The 16,312-nt window shown below is 40.2% G+C and overlaps 1 protein-coding gene across 1 annotated transcript in view; it reads right to left on the reverse strand.

The window, feature by feature from the left end:
- Positions 1 to 4,501: 4,501 nt before the first annotated feature.
- The window catches only part of nsg2 (neuronal vesicle trafficking associated 2), a 41,441-nt gene continuing 29,630 nt past the window's right edge, over positions 4,502 to 16,312 (reverse strand). Inside the window, exons 4-5 of the mRNA XM_086178972.1 lie at positions 8,851 to 8,961; positions 4,502 to 6,012 (exon numbers count right to left, since the gene is read on the reverse strand). Of these exons, the coding sequence (XP_086035098.1) occupies positions 5,815 to 6,012; positions 8,851 to 8,961 (309 nt within the window). The 3' untranslated portion in view covers positions 4,502 to 5,814. The remainder of the gene's footprint in view (positions 6,013 to 8,850; positions 8,962 to 16,312) is intronic.

The raw sequence follows: 16,312 nt of genomic DNA on the forward strand, positions 1-16,312 counted from the left end.
AGACAGCCAGAGAGAAAATATTACAAAATATAATTGAGGAGCTGAGTAATAATGCAAATACTACAAAAGGCTGGCAGGTGTGGATTCATTTTCGTAACTTTACTGTGTAAGTGTGTGTGTGTGTGTGTGTGTAAGTGTGTGTGTGTGTGTGTGTGTGTGTGTGTGTGTGTGTGCGCGTGCATGCAGTTCTGGGTTCATGGTCCAGTGCTGCTAGTATATTTCTTACTTCCAGGCAAAGATTGAAAATAAATAGCTCCTATATTAGAACCATGAGGCACACCTCAAGACATAAAATTAGTGTAATTTTAACTTTATTTAGGTCGAGGCTTAACTCAGCCCACTGGAGGTTCTGTATTTGTGTTTTTTGTAGAAACTTATTTTGATTTTTTTAATCCTGTCATTGTTCCCTTGTAAGATCATTTCTGTTTTGACGTGGGGATTATTTTGTTCTGTATTGTATCTTTTTTAAAATGTATTTCCTCCTGTATCAAAACAGCACAAGCTGTTTAAAGAGTTAACAAATAGTTATCCAGTCCACATTTGCTTGCATTTTCTGCTTCCACTTTTTTTCTGCTGCATCTAGTAAACTATAGTACGTGGGGGAAAAATGTTCCTATTTTGAATCCAGCCTGACACTACTTACGCTGTATGTCTCTGCACAAACCTTGTTCTGTTGCACATGAATAAAAGTATAAGGTTGAACGCATCCTTAGAATTTTCAGGTTAATTCCGGCTTTTTGGAAGCATTCATAAAAATCATTTCACTGATCAGTCATCATCTAGCTCTGCAATTAGGAAGCATAGGGAGGGGGGCTCCTACCTTAAAGTTGGGTGAAGGATGTCTGCGGTTGGTTGTTGATGCCTCAGTGATGCTTCCACTGTTGGAGGCGATGATCCAGTTGCAGAGGAGTATATGCCTGTTGGTGGTTGTTCTTGCTGGTGGATCCAGTTGGTTGTTTGGAAACAGGCCTGGATTTGCAGCCGGGTCCGCACAGTGTTTGTCCAGGTAGTAGCATCCTGGGCTTGTCACTCACAGGTCCTAGGCTGTAATGGTGACTTGAGGCGTTGTTTTTAGTTCATGTATAAAAAAAAGGGGTTATAGTTTCATAGTCCATTAGGGGGGTGGGTGGTGGAGCCCCCCACCATGAGAAAAAAAGGTTATTTTTATTTTTAGTGTTTTGTTAAGAAAGAAGGAATTAAAACACAAAAATACAAATGCTTTAATAGTAGAGTTTTAAAAAGAGGTTAAAAAGGCCAATTGGCTTAAAACATTAAAAAGACAATAAAAAGCTAAAAACAGCCTCTCAAGGGGAGGACTTTTAGTAATCATAAAAAAAGAGCAATGGTCTTACGTAGAAGAGAGGGGTCCCGACGTTTTGCAGTGGTAGTTGCTTCTTCAGGGGTCAAAGATGACTTACTGACTTCTAAGATGTTCTTGTTAAAATATGTATAGTTGCAGTTGTTGGTGTGATCGCCAGCCTAAGTGGGAAGACTTGTCCGCATGCATGCAAACATTCAAACCAGTGCTACCAATCTCTAGTATTGATTTTTCACTGTTACTCTTTTATTTATGTTTGGATCACAAATGGAGCCTTCGATGAAACAAAACAAAACAAAAAAATCAGCTCGGGTTGAGGGAGATGTGAGATGACAGCTTTGTTGAAACAGAGAGTGTGAAATAAAGAGAGAGACTGAATGCAAAATAAAGAAGACCCGACTGTGAGTGAGGAAAGAGCAAAAACATGCACAAGGACTGGGAGAGAATGACTCAATACAAGTCAGAAATATGAGATAGCAAATACAAACACAGCACTTCTAAATCATCAGGGAAGTTTCAGGCCTATTTCCTCCAGTGTGGGAAGACGACAGGATGGACTTATATTGCTGTTCATTTCCAGATGTCAGCTTTAATTTCCCTCTATGCCAATCAACACCGCAGCCTTTTCTCTCCTTCATCTTTCTCTCCCCCTGGTCGACTGCCTTTTACCCTCTAACTCCCCTCTCCACTTTGAGAAAACGCCAATGACTTGTCTACAACAATCAGTCTTTCATGTTAATATCTAATATCCTCCGCTGGAAGGAATTTAGCTTGAATTATTCTGCTGGAAGCCATTTGCCGTTATAATTTGAAAGCTGTAGAAAGGATTAAGCCTCTAGTCTGATTGCCAATTGTTCTGGGTAAGTTATCAGGGCCATAAGGTCTTGAAAATGAATGGTCTAATTAGCTTGGTGAGGTTTGGGCCCTTTGCAGTATGAAGAGAAGGAATGGATCCCACATTAAGCAATTCAGATGAAATCAGGGAGCATCAATATAAGTCACGCTTTATGAGGGCATCTAAACACATTGTTTTGTCTTCTTAGTTTGGTCGTTGCACTTTTACCTTTGTGTCTATTTTCTGTGAACCCGAAAAACATCACGTAGGTACTGCTTCCCCCCACTTCTCTTCACCTGACCCATCAATTCAAAACCTGTCAGTATTGTGCTAGCATTGTGGATGCAACCATCTGTTCTTTTGCACCTGTCAATTCTGCTGGGAAACCCATGTGAGGGTTGAAAGAACAACAAACCAGAGGAAAACCGTGAGTGCAACAGAACAGGGGAGCTGCTTGGGTTTGGGTTTTTTTTTTTTTGATGATCACACGTGTTGCTTGGGCACTTCATGTGTATTGCACACTTCGGTTTTACGAGAGGCTCTTTGCATGACTAAAAATGGCTTCAAGCAACATGGAATCTGTGTCCTCTTTAAAAAGGCACACTGTAAGTTCTGCAACGTACATAGGATTTGTGCAGAATTACACCGTCTGTATGTGGGTTTATGTCCAATGCATTAGGTCTCCATCAGGGTCATTGTAACAGTCCACACACCTTTTAATGTGTTTCACCCGTGACTCTAATATCAGATTGGATCTTGCAAATGTGCGTATCGGTCAAAAACAAGGGAGTGGTGCATCAGAGACAGAAACGACAGAAAGTGAGAAGTCAAGTAAAGTGTTTTTCTTTTCTTTTCAACTAAACATAAAAGAATTTTTTTGTATTATTTCAGGAAACATTTTGTACTATATAATGGGAATTCACCTATTATGATGGTTTTCAATGAGGGTGTTAAAATTCATAAAGCATTTTTATGTGTCTGTACAGCACAACCATCAAAGCAAGATCTCAGGAACACCTTGAATTTTAAACTTGGCTGAGTTCATCTGGATGTGCCGGCTGGTCATGCTAGTTCACGCCTGTTCAAGGATACAATGAACCTGCAGTGATCTAGTTTGTTTCTTTTCAAAGAAAAACAGTTCAGTTTGTGTATTGCTGATTACCACAGGATAAAGAGAACTTTAATTATACCAGGTGATGCTTTTGAAATTTTGCAAATAGATATTCTGAACAGTTTTCTGTTGTTAGCAGTCAGTCTGCTTTAGCTTAAAGCTAATAATATAGGTGGCTGGTGTCTCTGGAGTCCCCAAGAAGTCGTGCATGGAGGAGAGGGGCTTGGGATCTTTGTGTGTTCAAGACACCTAATTGTAAGTACTTGAAACACAAACGACAATTTTTTTCGTGAAGTATCACTTAAAGGATGATGCGATTTGATTTTGGTGGTTTAAGTTCAAAGGTCATGGTAAGTGAAACTGCCCAAAAACATGTCTGCCTGAATCCTGAAGCTGAATACACACTCTTATAATTATGGCAAAAGTCCACACAATTGTACAGTGGCATAAAATGTTGGAGTAATGACATTTTAAATCCAAAAGGTCAAAGGTGAATTTCAGTGTGACATTCTAAAAGAATGTGTGTGTATGTATATATATATAGAATCATTGAAATTCTGCAACAAATATATCATTGTCTGGATAAACATCAACTTAGACTGGCAACTGGACTGGAGGTGCGCAACCATGAAGCATTAATTCCAGTACAGTCAGTCATGAAAAATCCTCATTTTATTATTGTGATGACAACTCTGCCCTCTACAGCTCTGGAAATGGACAGCAGAGTATCCATCCATCCATTCATCCATTTTCTACTGCTTATCCTGTTAAGGGTCGCGGGGGGCTGGAGTCTATCCCGGCAGCCTTAGGGCGTGAGGTGGGGTTCACCCTGGACAGGTCACAAGTCCATCACAGGACCAACACATAGAGACAGACAACCATTCACACTCACAGTCACACCTACAGTCAATTTAGAGTATCAGTCAGCCTTGTCCCCATTTGCATGTCTTTGGACTGTGGGAGGAAGCTGGAGTACCAGAGAGAACCCATGCAGGAACAGGGAGAACATGCAGACTCACACAGAAAGATCCGTGCCCGAGCCGGGAATCGCACCCAGAACTGCTGTGAGGTGACAGTGCTGACCACTGCACCACCGTGCCACCCGACAGCAGAGTATATTGTATATATTTAAGGGGCATGAAGACTATAACTTGCTGCACAGTCATTCATTCTACACTGCATTATGTGCCGTGAGAGCACTAAAGAGACACAGTAGTAACTGATGGATACACTCAGCACAGGTCACAGCTTGTTTTATTTTGAATTGGAACCAAGAGAACAGGGACAAGGATGCACACTGATAAATTACACCAGGTATCGCTACATTATCAACTAACAACATCACAATATCTCATAAAAGCGCTCTTGACAACAGATCCAACATTACAAATTAAGATATAACAGTACAGGAACAAAACATGGCTGCAGTTGAGGCCCAATGACAAACATATCAGTGGGAAATCAATTTTGGCAAGAGACAGTGATATGCATGGTATTATCGTTCCCATTTTAAACATTGCGTTCATTGCTCAGGCCATCACATATATAATGGTGCTACAAGACTTTCAGCTAAAGCAAGTCTTATGAAATTGCTATTCTGCGACACAAAAGAACAAAAACAAACAAAAGAAAAGCAAACCCCCTCCTATTTAAAGCTACTACAATAATACACACAAAAAGCAAGCCTGAAAGCACAGTTCTATGTACAACTTGGGTCACAGGGGAATTTTAAATTTAAAATGTACAGCAAAGCACATTAAAGATGTCACTGTATATGAACAAGCAAACTTCCATGATGCAAAAAAATTCATTTGATGAACTCAGAACATGTTGAACATGTTGGTGTCAAAAATTTCTTGGATCAGTACCGATGAATCTTTGAGTTTTAAAAATGCAGTACAACAATTCAAGACCATACTAATATATTTGGGGTTGAGATGGGATTCGTGTGTTTGACCGACATGCCTGAGGTTACACCGTTTGGACAAGAAAGGCAGAAAAAGAAAAAGACTTGAATTAATATACAGTAACTATAATGTACACACTTGAAAAAAATGACACCAATTTGAGAGAATTTCACAAAGAGGACGTGTGAAATTCAGCTTTGACTCGTGCTTTGTACAAAGAGTTGATAGTCACATAGAAAACATCCATACAGTATCATAAAAAATAAATATATTGACAGTCAATAAATAATAAATCAGAGGAATGGAGTAAATATAGTTATGAGAGATAAGACCTGTGTTTCTGTGTCTACTGTGTATCAGCAGTTGATGATAATCCCAAAAGGTCAATGGGAAATGCCACTTGTAAAGAGATGGACAAAGTAAATCAGAATATGATCGGGCATGTGCTTGTGTGTTATGTCTGCATGCATGTTTTCACTATGGGCCCTATTGGCACTATATATGTAGCTTTTGTGTTTATGTGGGGCTCTTTTGTGTAGATATCTAAATATTCACCTACATGTTTGTGTGTGTCGGCCTGTGTCTGCACTCCCTCATTTCTGTCATGTATGTGTTTGCAACACCTTTTAACCACTCACTGAACTCAGTGCACCTCACCGCTCGGCGGTTTTGCATCATGCTGCTGCCGTCCCGCCCCTCCAGGCAGCCAGGGGGAGACAGAGTGAGAGGTGGTCTGCTTGGCCATGCTGTAGTGGCTGATCACTGTGTAGAAACGGCCCCTCGAGTTGGCGTCCTGGGCAGCGTAGTAGGCCTCCAGAGAGGCTGGGATACACCGCTTGTGCTATAAGAAAGAGCAAAAGAAAAAATTATGAGTTAAAGATAAGTTGTAAAAGTAGGATTAGAAAAGTAGGCAGTAGAATGACACAGGGATGATGAAGTTTTTGTAAGCCAACCGCACAGTTAGCATGACAAGGACCAAAATTCAATGGTATTTTTTTCAGTAGATGTTGGAATATTGCAGAAAATATGATCTGTGGCAAATAAACGTTTATGACATGTACACATTTTGTTCAGCAAGGTGAAGTTCATACATTTATTTTTTATGTTTTATTAAGCATGAATGCAATTGCTACAAGTAAAAAGCTAATGTTGTTATTACAACACGGATGCATCACAACAGCTGAGCTCAATCTTTGGAGTCTTGTTTCACCACCTTTTCGCATCAGCTTTGTTGTAAGAAACAATACATTTTGAAAATTCAAAAGTGTGGTATTTACTGGCGTATTTTCTGAGTAGAACAAAATGTAAAAACATCTTTAGCTTGTATGAAGCCTGCATAAGAAACCAACTAACTTGGAGACATTGGAAATTCAACAATGGTAACTTATTGCCCAGAACTGGTTCCTAATTCCAAAGTGGTACTGGGACAAACAGTAGTCCTGTTCATATGTCTCAGTAGCTGGACATGGTACATTCCTCATTTTAACTGGCTGTTAATGATAATATATGAACAGCCAACTCAGTGTTTGAGCATAAACTGTGTTTGAAAAAAAAGGACTTAGATGATCTTAATAAACAATATAAAACATGGTTCAAAGGGAAAATAGAAAACCAATCATGTTCTACTTCTAGTTTAACTACTGCTAAATCAGGACTAAGGATCATAAATATCTCAGATGAAGGAATCTGAAGGACTTTCATGAAAAGAACAAGGTTAAATCCACTTCTCCATAAAACAGACACCAACAAGATGGAACTCAGAGAGAGCATATACCTCTGGAAAGGCATTATGACACCAACGGATCCTGATCTAGATGCAAATCAGTTCAATAATTGACTCGATTATTTCACAACAAGTCACTCTACCAAATTTCTTTGCAGTCCACCAATTCAAGCCCTAAAAAATAGACACAGTAGGAGATAATAATCTGTGCTTTTAGAATTATTGGTTGTTAATAGAGAGAATAAGAAAAGATAATAGTTGAGCCCTCTAAGAAAATCCTTGTCTTAACGCCATTGAGACAGCTCACTGAGAGCACCTCACACTGTAATCTAGTCTTTCATTCATATGTCTGCATTCATTCACATGTTCTATGTCTGCAATGTAATGTGCTGAAATGTGTATACATTTACAACCTTGTTGCACAGTGTGTTCAATGAGTGAGTGTGCATGCATGAGTGTGTGTGTGTGTGTGTGTGTGTGTGTGTGTGTGTGTGTGTGTGTGCGCATTTATTTTATCAAAACTCCAGCACCTGCTGGATGTGCATGTGACCAGGCTAATAATACTCCTGCAGACTGCAGTCAGACCCCCTGCAGAGGTCGAGGGCCTGTAACTAGATTTATTCCACCTTAAAGACCAGATTTGTCCAGAGACACAGAGTCACTTCCAAGGTGACCGGTCACAAAGTACTTGAAAGTGCAGTAAAGTAGAAATCTATAGGAGGGGAGGGAAGGGTGTGGGGAGGAGGGAGAAGAGAGGAGATGGGAGGAGAGGCTGTCTAAACAATATATATCCTACAGTACATAAAACAACTGTATATTCCATGAAGCAGTCGTGGAGCACATCGCATATTGGATAAAAGCGGCTGTGTGATGCATTTCACTTGCAGTGATTATTGTAAAATATTTTGATTTGTTCTCATTTCTATCTAATTGTTGACGAGGTTAAAGACATACGAGAGCAGCAATGATTGAGTCTCCTTTTTTTACAAAGACAAAATGCATAAAAGTACGCTTGATTACACCGGTTGTAACTGAATAATTGCAATCACTTACTGATGATCTCCAGTGACATGACCTGTTACATAAATGAAAAAAAAAAACAGGGCAGGGGCATTTTATTTTGTCATCTCCTACGGGAGACTGTGAGGTTCACTGACCTTTACTTCTTCATTTAGAAATAAGGTCACGTACAGAGGAACATACAGAGAATTCCATGCCTTGCACAAGGACACTCAGGCAGAGCAACTTACTAACAACAAGTTTTGATTCAAAATCGTGACGTTTTCTGAATACAATTTGCTCTCACACAATACAGAATGAATTGGGTTCTGTCTTTTTTTTTTTACAAAGCATTACATGTGAAAGCGATTACTTGACCATGTGCCGACAAGTTGCAGGAAGTGTATTTCATTGTCTGGGTTACTGCATATATACACTGATGTCACAGTGTCACTGATGAGGGACTCTTCCATAAAAGTATTTTGGTATGAGGATGGATATTACAATCATGGAACACTTCCTGTTGTCACGTTTATCCCTTCTAAAGCAAACAAATATGAATGTGAGCATCAAATGAGCCTGGGACAGAGCGCAAATAAGTATTTTTTTTAAATGGTACCTGTTTTGTGAGCCTATTCTATGCGTAAACATTTTGCACCCTTATCTTTTACATTTTTCCATCACAATTTCTGAGTATCTGATGTGCAAAGTCTGAGCTGTAGAAGTACAGTAGTTGATTTATTTCAGTTAAAAAAAATTTATCACAGTAAGTTATTTTTTTACTGTTTTTTTACATGTACTAAATACGAAACCTTTAGCACTTTGAAGCGAACTATGGAAAGGTAACTCATCCACTTCCTATGGTAACTTTGTGACCCACGTGAGTAACTCTGGCCTCTGGACAGGTGTGTTATAATGATGCTTGCAAATGAAATATAGGCCACTTATGGGTCTTACCTTATAAATGAATCCATCTGGGCAGGCGTGGTCGTAGGTGAAGGCTTTATAAACCACCAGGAACACGATGCAGGCGAGGAAGGCCAGGGCCAGGATGATCAGAATGGTCACCTGGAAGGAGGACAAACTCTGGTCAGTGGGTGTGTGTGTGTCAGAGTGATGAAGGAAGAGTGTGGTTTATGTGTGACAGGGTTAGAGTTCAGCAAGGAGACAGATGGCGAGTGTGTGTGTGTGTGTGTGTGTGTGTGTGTGTGTGTGTGTGTGTGTGTGTGTGTGTGTGTGTGTGTGTGTGTGTGTGTACCAGGCATTCATCACGTACGGGTGCATGAATCTGTTCATCCATTGTGAGGACTCATGTCATAGGCATGGAGTGAACATGTAAACTCCTCACAGAGAGGACCTGGGATGACCAAGGCTCACACCTGTGACCTTCTTGCTGCGGCGCAACAGTGCTAACCACAGAGCGACCACAGCTGGCGTTGTCATTTCACAAACCACCCAAGAGGTTAAGGAACATTTTGACGAAGTTTACCACCTGGCTCATGATATAAATTTTTCAATTCATATTCAGGAAATGAATGACCATATTTGAATACGTCATTAGAGCCAACTGAGATAGTGACTGACCTCCAGGTGTTATTTAGCACAATAGACGCATGCACCCTGAATCACGCACTGCTTTGTGTGTTCTACTTTACATATATTGACAGAAAATCTTCAGCAGTGGTGCTCAAAACACTTCGTCAGTCACACACACACTCACAGCGAAGATTGCGATGCAAGCTGCTCATCAGGAGGAATTAGGGGGTTCCGAATCTTGCTCAAGGACACTTCGACACGGCCTCTTGGTGGAATGAGGATCGAGCCAGTGATGCTTTTATTGCTACATGGCTTCTACCTCCCACCCTCATTTACTTAACACAGTATGTTCTGACAAAAGCAGAATTGAAGAGGCTATTGATTGAGACCATAAACTGTTTACTGAGGTGATACATTAAGTGAGAAATTGTTTTTTAATTCATATTTTTCTATGTAGTGGCACCTTCTTCTGCATAAAGTGGAGTTGCCCCCTGCTGGCTATTAATGCAAGTTTTAGGATTTACTTTTCTGACCTGAAGGCACTGTCCCCCGCCTTTGTACAGTCTAGTGTGTGTGTGTGTGTGTGTGTGTGTGTGTGTGTGTGTAGTTATAATAAATGGTAAGATGCTGCTGACTGAGGTCAATTGCTCCTCAAGGCAAGGTGTTCTACTTCACTAATGTGATGAATGAGTCGGGGTGTGACACTACTTTGTTTCCACGGACACCGCGCCGCTTGGCTTTTGTAAATATAGGACATCCAGTCAGCCCCGTAAATCTGCAGAGCATGAGGATCATTTTCCTGCTCTTTAACCATTCTGCTGGGCTCTTGTTTTCTATGTGATCTATTTGTTGTGCTGCTGCAGGTTTCGTACAGTATTTATTCATCTATATGTAACTGTACTGCCTATGAGCCCATACACTTTGCTCCAGATATGAATTATGGCTGCAGCAAAAGCACAGATGTTGCTAATCCCATTAATGCTGGTTCTGTTCTGTCAGACACCATTAATGGAATCAGTCACACCTGCGCTTTGACGCCTTGTCAAAATGTCTCCCACCAACCATGTAAATACAAACGTCTAATTAAGTTTCCTATAGAGGAGATGATAAAATTAATATGTAGGTAATCTTCCACCAGTTCCCTCCCCTCATGAACGGACAAATGTCCTGAAAAAGTAGAAGAGAACAAAGCTCACTTAAACCACTGCAGCCTTGTGTCAGCTTACGTTAAATCTCCATGTAATCCTCTAAGATATCACCTCCTGTGATGCAGATGGTGAAAACTTTGTCATGTGATTGGAACAACCAAATGTTGATGTGATTGATTGAATAATTTACAATGAGGATATCATTGTTGGAAATGCCTCGAGATGCAGGATGCAGTCTAGGCACTAATTTGTTTTAGCTTCATCAAAACAGTAGACCACACAGGTTCCAGGGGTAACTACTGGTCTAGAGCAGCAAAGAAGAAGTGATTTGACATGGAACATAGCTTTGGACAGAGCTAGCTTTATGACAGTAGTGTGTCAAGATTTTACAACAGAAAATCCTGCCAGTATGGTGGAGATGTGTGGAGTATCAACGCTGTAGTTTGGAGGGTGTGTTCTACAGCCTCGATCTTTTCTTGTATTTGTTCAGTTTTTAACCTGAGCCAAGTCATGCAACAACGATGTGATCATGTCACATCCTTACAAGGCTAGCAGTACATACACTTTTTTTTTTAAATGCAATGATACTCACATCAGTACTCACTATAACCTGATGAGCAAGTTCAAGTGTCAGAGTAAGTTTTGGACAGAAAATGGTTTCTGAACGTCGAACTTAAAAGCTCTGTATTTTCCACCCTTTTCAAAACCTCCTCACTATGTTAAACAACAACTGCCTCTGAGCAAGCTGGGAGCAGCCCACACACTGATGACGGCAAGGCGTGATGAAGATTCAGCTTTTGTGGTCTTACCCCCAACATTGTTTCCCAGGGCTCCGTCGTTGCATCCTGAACTGAACGTCACCCACGAAAATAATGAGGTATACAAATAATTGTTTTTCCTACAAATGCAGAATGATAATCTGAACTGGCACAGTGAAATGGAGGAAGGTCTGGCTACACTAGTCTATGGTAGATGATAACACTCGGTGTTAATGAGCGTACAGTGGATATGTAACAGCCTTCCCCTTGTTAGCAGTCTCTCTTGAATCATCCTCATGAATCAATCAGTGTCCTTCTAGACAGAAAGCCTGTGCTGACTGTGGGTGTACTCCAGTCACCAAGAGAATCAATTAGCTCTTCATCGTACTTCATGAAGGTTTCTAGCTGTTTACTGCCACAAGCAGCAGGGGAAGAAAAAAAAAGTTCATTTATTGCAACTCCTGACTGAGGTAAAAAGGTGTGAAATCGAAGCTTTTCAATGGCTTGTCTTAACCAAATATTAAAAAGCCTGGAACATTCCTAAATGCTCTGGTCAGTTTCACAACAAGGATCAAGGGATGTTATCCATGTTTGCACGGATGAACGAATATGGAATCAAAAAATAGTTGCAGTGTGAAAAATGCTTAATAGCAACCCGAGGCAAAGCTAATATAAAATGGTGAAAATTATACGTTCTGTTCTGTGTACTTATGCAAATAAAAATGCCTCTGCTTGATGCAGGTGTGAAATATTCATTTTCCTGACAGGCTAGACAATGTTGTACTAAGGCAGATTAACATATAAAAGGATTTGTTTCCCACTACTTTCTACTTGACACCTTGATTGGATGCTTCTGAAGGAGCATTTAATTAGAATTATGCAAATGAAGTGTAAAGGATATCTGTGTTTAAAAACGGTATTGTCTGCCAAGTTATAAATGCTGCCGTAGGGGTGTGTGTGTGTGTGTGTGTGTGTGTGTGTGTGTGTGTGTGTGTGTGTGTGTGTGTGTGTGTGTGTGTGTATCAGCATGTCTCTGTCCTCTTTCATTAAGAAAAATGTCAGATTTGTCCCTGTGAGTGAAGAGAATCTTTCATAACAGATTTTAAGTTTTTGGAGACCAACATTCCAGATTTCTCCTCTCTCTGTAAGATCCGTCACAGAGAGCTGTCACAGCAATTACACTCAAGCGTGATCATTAGTCTCCATCAGTGTTCTGGGGCTTGACAGGGACACGCAAGCTAAGCGACTATTTACTAGCATCAACTACGAGACCTTCGGCATCAGTTGGGAAATTACATCTTTTACGCTGTGATACATTAAAAAGACGCATTTAAAGTTAGCGACAGACGTTGAATGTTTGATAAAGACCCACCCTGACCCCCTTTTTGAATAGTGATGCATACGAAACGGCTTATTAAGTGGAGGGATTACTGTAAAGCTCCTCGTATCACAGTCAAAGCATATTGAGCATATTGTGCATTTAGAGACTTTAAAACATGCGGCGAAGGCTCGAGTCGATATAACGGCCGAAAAGATTTGCTTTCTTTTGCAAATAAATATGGAGAAAATGTATACTGTAGATAGTCTACAGTGAAATTCAGCATATTAACAAAAGATATATTGTCTGATGCTTTCAAATGAGGTTATGACATTGCGCATGCATGACACACTTCCCTGGGATTAATTCTGACATGGAGAACATGGAATAATGATAATAATACGGAACATTAATGACACTATAATTGTAGAGTCGACGTAGCAGCAGGCACCGGAGCAACAGTTCAAGCAAGAACATAGCCTGCCCTTTGCAACAGAAATGATTGCTCTGAAATCCCTGTTGATGCGGCCACAGCCATGTGATGTATAAATCCATTAAAAATCTATCTGACCTTTCTCCATTATTCATAATCTGGCTGAACTCTGCAGTAAACCTTAGGAGGTCATTGGGGTGTAGCGCTGGCGGATAAAGACTCCCTACTTTTATAAAGTGGATTCATAAATGCAATAGTCATTTGTTTTTATTTTTTAAGATGATTTTATTTGCCTGATAACAGCTGGATATATCCTAGTAGTGAGCAAATAAACAGAATAATAGAACAATAAGGGTTTTTTTTATATTATCATAATCATCATCCTATTTTCTGTTGCATACACTCAGGGCTGCACGATCCATCCTGCATCACTACCACCACAGCCATCATCCAGTCTGCTTGGTGATACAGATAACAAACAGGTTTGTTTTTGGGAGACGCAGGTAGAAGCGGAGAACGCCGATATGATGGGATGCAGAAGAATGTGTTCTTAACAAGATCAATAAAGATGATGGCGAACACAGCAGGTGACTCTACCTTCTGGCTATGAACACATAGGTTTCCTTGTGCTTCTTTTCACGGATAGCTTAGTTTTTGTATTTGTTTTTTTCTGCAAACATCTATAAGAAAGATTAAATACAAAAAGGAGTTTTGACAATAGCCTAAATGCAGTGTGATTTCAAAGCTGGGGAATCGACAAAACAACTTAATATATTTGTTGAAAAAGCTTTGGAAAAGAGAGAATAAAATGGTGGAAATGGGTATCTGTAAAGTCATTAATACAATTACCAAATCAAAATGATCACGATAAAATGGAAAAATAGACACAGAGCAAATGAAATGTAACTGTCTGAACCAGATGTTGTCCAAGTGAGCAGCGGACATCCTCAGAGGGACTGCGGACAGTTTCACAGAAGGCTCAGTGAATGGAATTAAAATGATTTTATACTGGTTATCAAAAGGACATCAGCAAGGCCAAAGGTAAGCCTATGTGAGTTGGCTGAAGATGGACTCGTCTAGGGGCCATTTTACTGGGGGTGGGGGGGCATGATTCTCCCATGTACTTCCCTGATGGAGAGCCCGAGGAAGTGTGGAGGCGCATGAGCTGCAGTAGACCATGGTGCTCCCCACAGCGGCAGAGGGGGTGGAGCAACAACAACAGGACAGCTTGGTAGGAGGAAGTATCAATGTGAAATTGGCAAGAACACTGGGGGTTTGGGGGGGGGGGGGGGGACAAACACAACAACAACATGCGTTGGTAGAAAACAATCAGTGACACCCACGCTACATCTTGCTCCTGTTTGCAACACATTGAAACGACAAAAATAAAACGAAATACTCTCTAAAAGTTCTAAAAGAAACTTCTGTTTCATATGACAGAAGACTACATGTCATGATCATGCTGTTTGGACTGTTTTGGGATTTTGTTTTTGAATTGCTCATGGGTTTCAGTTTCTCTGTTTGGACTTTGTAGTATTTCCCATATATATATATATATATATATATATATATATATATATATATATATATATATATATATATATATATATATATATATATATATATATATATATATATATATATATATACATATATACATATACATATATAATATTCTCCAATGTCATTTTATGGTCATCTCTTGTTTTACTTGGAGCTCCTGTTCCTTTTTTCATTCAACTGCCTGCTTACTTATTGTTTTCACCTGTGTCTTGTCAGTATATTTGTCTCTGTCTGCCCTCAATCATGTCTCCACTTACCCTCTTGTTTGCTTTGTGATGTCTGATCAGGTCTGTAATTTAGTTGCAGGGATTCGTTCCCCTCTTTCTCTCAGGTTTAGGGTAGTCTCCACTGCATCAGCTAGGTGCAGCCATTGTGTTTTACTGAGAAAGACAAACAATCAAACCAGATCATAAAATATCCAGTAGCTATGCTCCTCTCTTCTTCACCTTTCTCAGCTCGGACTGCAGATGAAGCATCTACAATCTGTTTACCCACATGCTTGTCAAGACACACCAGCTGCTTATTTGATCTGAAATATAGAGGAGAATTCATCTAAATATGCTATTTTCCACAACATACGTTTCCTTTTGATTATTCCTGGTTGTAAAGTGCATCAGGAGTTCACAGGCAATTTTAATAAATGGATATGATTATTTCACCACCATTTGACATGAGATTTCTCTGCATTTTTCACACCATGCTGCGTTAGATGGCAACACACCACCACCCACACTCTCACTGCTGGAACTTGACAGGCCATATGGGGGAAAAGACACCTCCCCACTTTCACTGAAGGAAAAAAAAAACTGGAGAATGTGAAAGTGTTCTGTTTGAAGGAGAGAGAGAGAGACAGAGACAGAGAGAGAGAGAGAAGGTGTGATGGGACAGGGATGCAAGAGAAAAATGACACTGATAAAAACAGATCGTGGAGTGATGGAGGGAAGAAAGTGAGAAATAAAGGAGGAGATGACAGAGACAATAAAGGCAGACAGAGTGAGTGATAGTGATCCAGGGGCAGATGGAGAATCTCTTCGTCTCTTGGTAGCAGGTGGCAGAGACAGACACACAGACAGAGAAGCAGCAAACACAGTGGGCTATCACTTTATGCATCGATCAACAACCCACTGAAGGAAGAATAAAGATCTATTCTTCATTCATCATCTTATTACCCTCCTGACTCTCCTCCATAGCAGCAGGGAGGACGCTCAAATCCCCCTCTTCCCTTCTGTGTAACATCCTACGTCCTCTGTGCATGAGTTTAAGAAAAGCTATTAATATCAAATGAGCCCTAATAATACATAAATGTATCATGGCTGCTGTGTGATGCCTTCAGGGCCTTTTTGTGATTAATTAGATTAATAAACGTGAAGACAAGGTGGGCTAGTAAAGAGGAGAAAAAAAACTCCTACAAATAAACTTTAAAGGTCAGTAGTCAGATCTCAGCAAACCAGATTTAACATCCTGCACTGAAGGTTAATGCACACTAAAGGACACAAGTACAAAATGCACCCTTAAGGATAATTCTGGTTTATTACAGCGTGGGTTCCATGTTGATCATCAGTTCAATCCCTACAGCTTTATCAGAGAGTTCAATATAGGACCCTATTTGAGAGATCTGAGGTGCATGTTCTACTCTAAGGTCTGACGGAGGAGCATTTGGGGC

Source organism: Aulostomus chinensis, chromosome 15 (genome assembly GCF_037954235.1).
Source record: "Aulostomus chinensis isolate RoL2024-O1b breed Wild chromosome 15, RoL_Achi_v1.0, whole genome shotgun sequence".
NCBI lineage: Eukaryota > Metazoa > Chordata > Actinopteri > Syngnathiformes > Aulostomidae > Aulostomus > Aulostomus chinensis.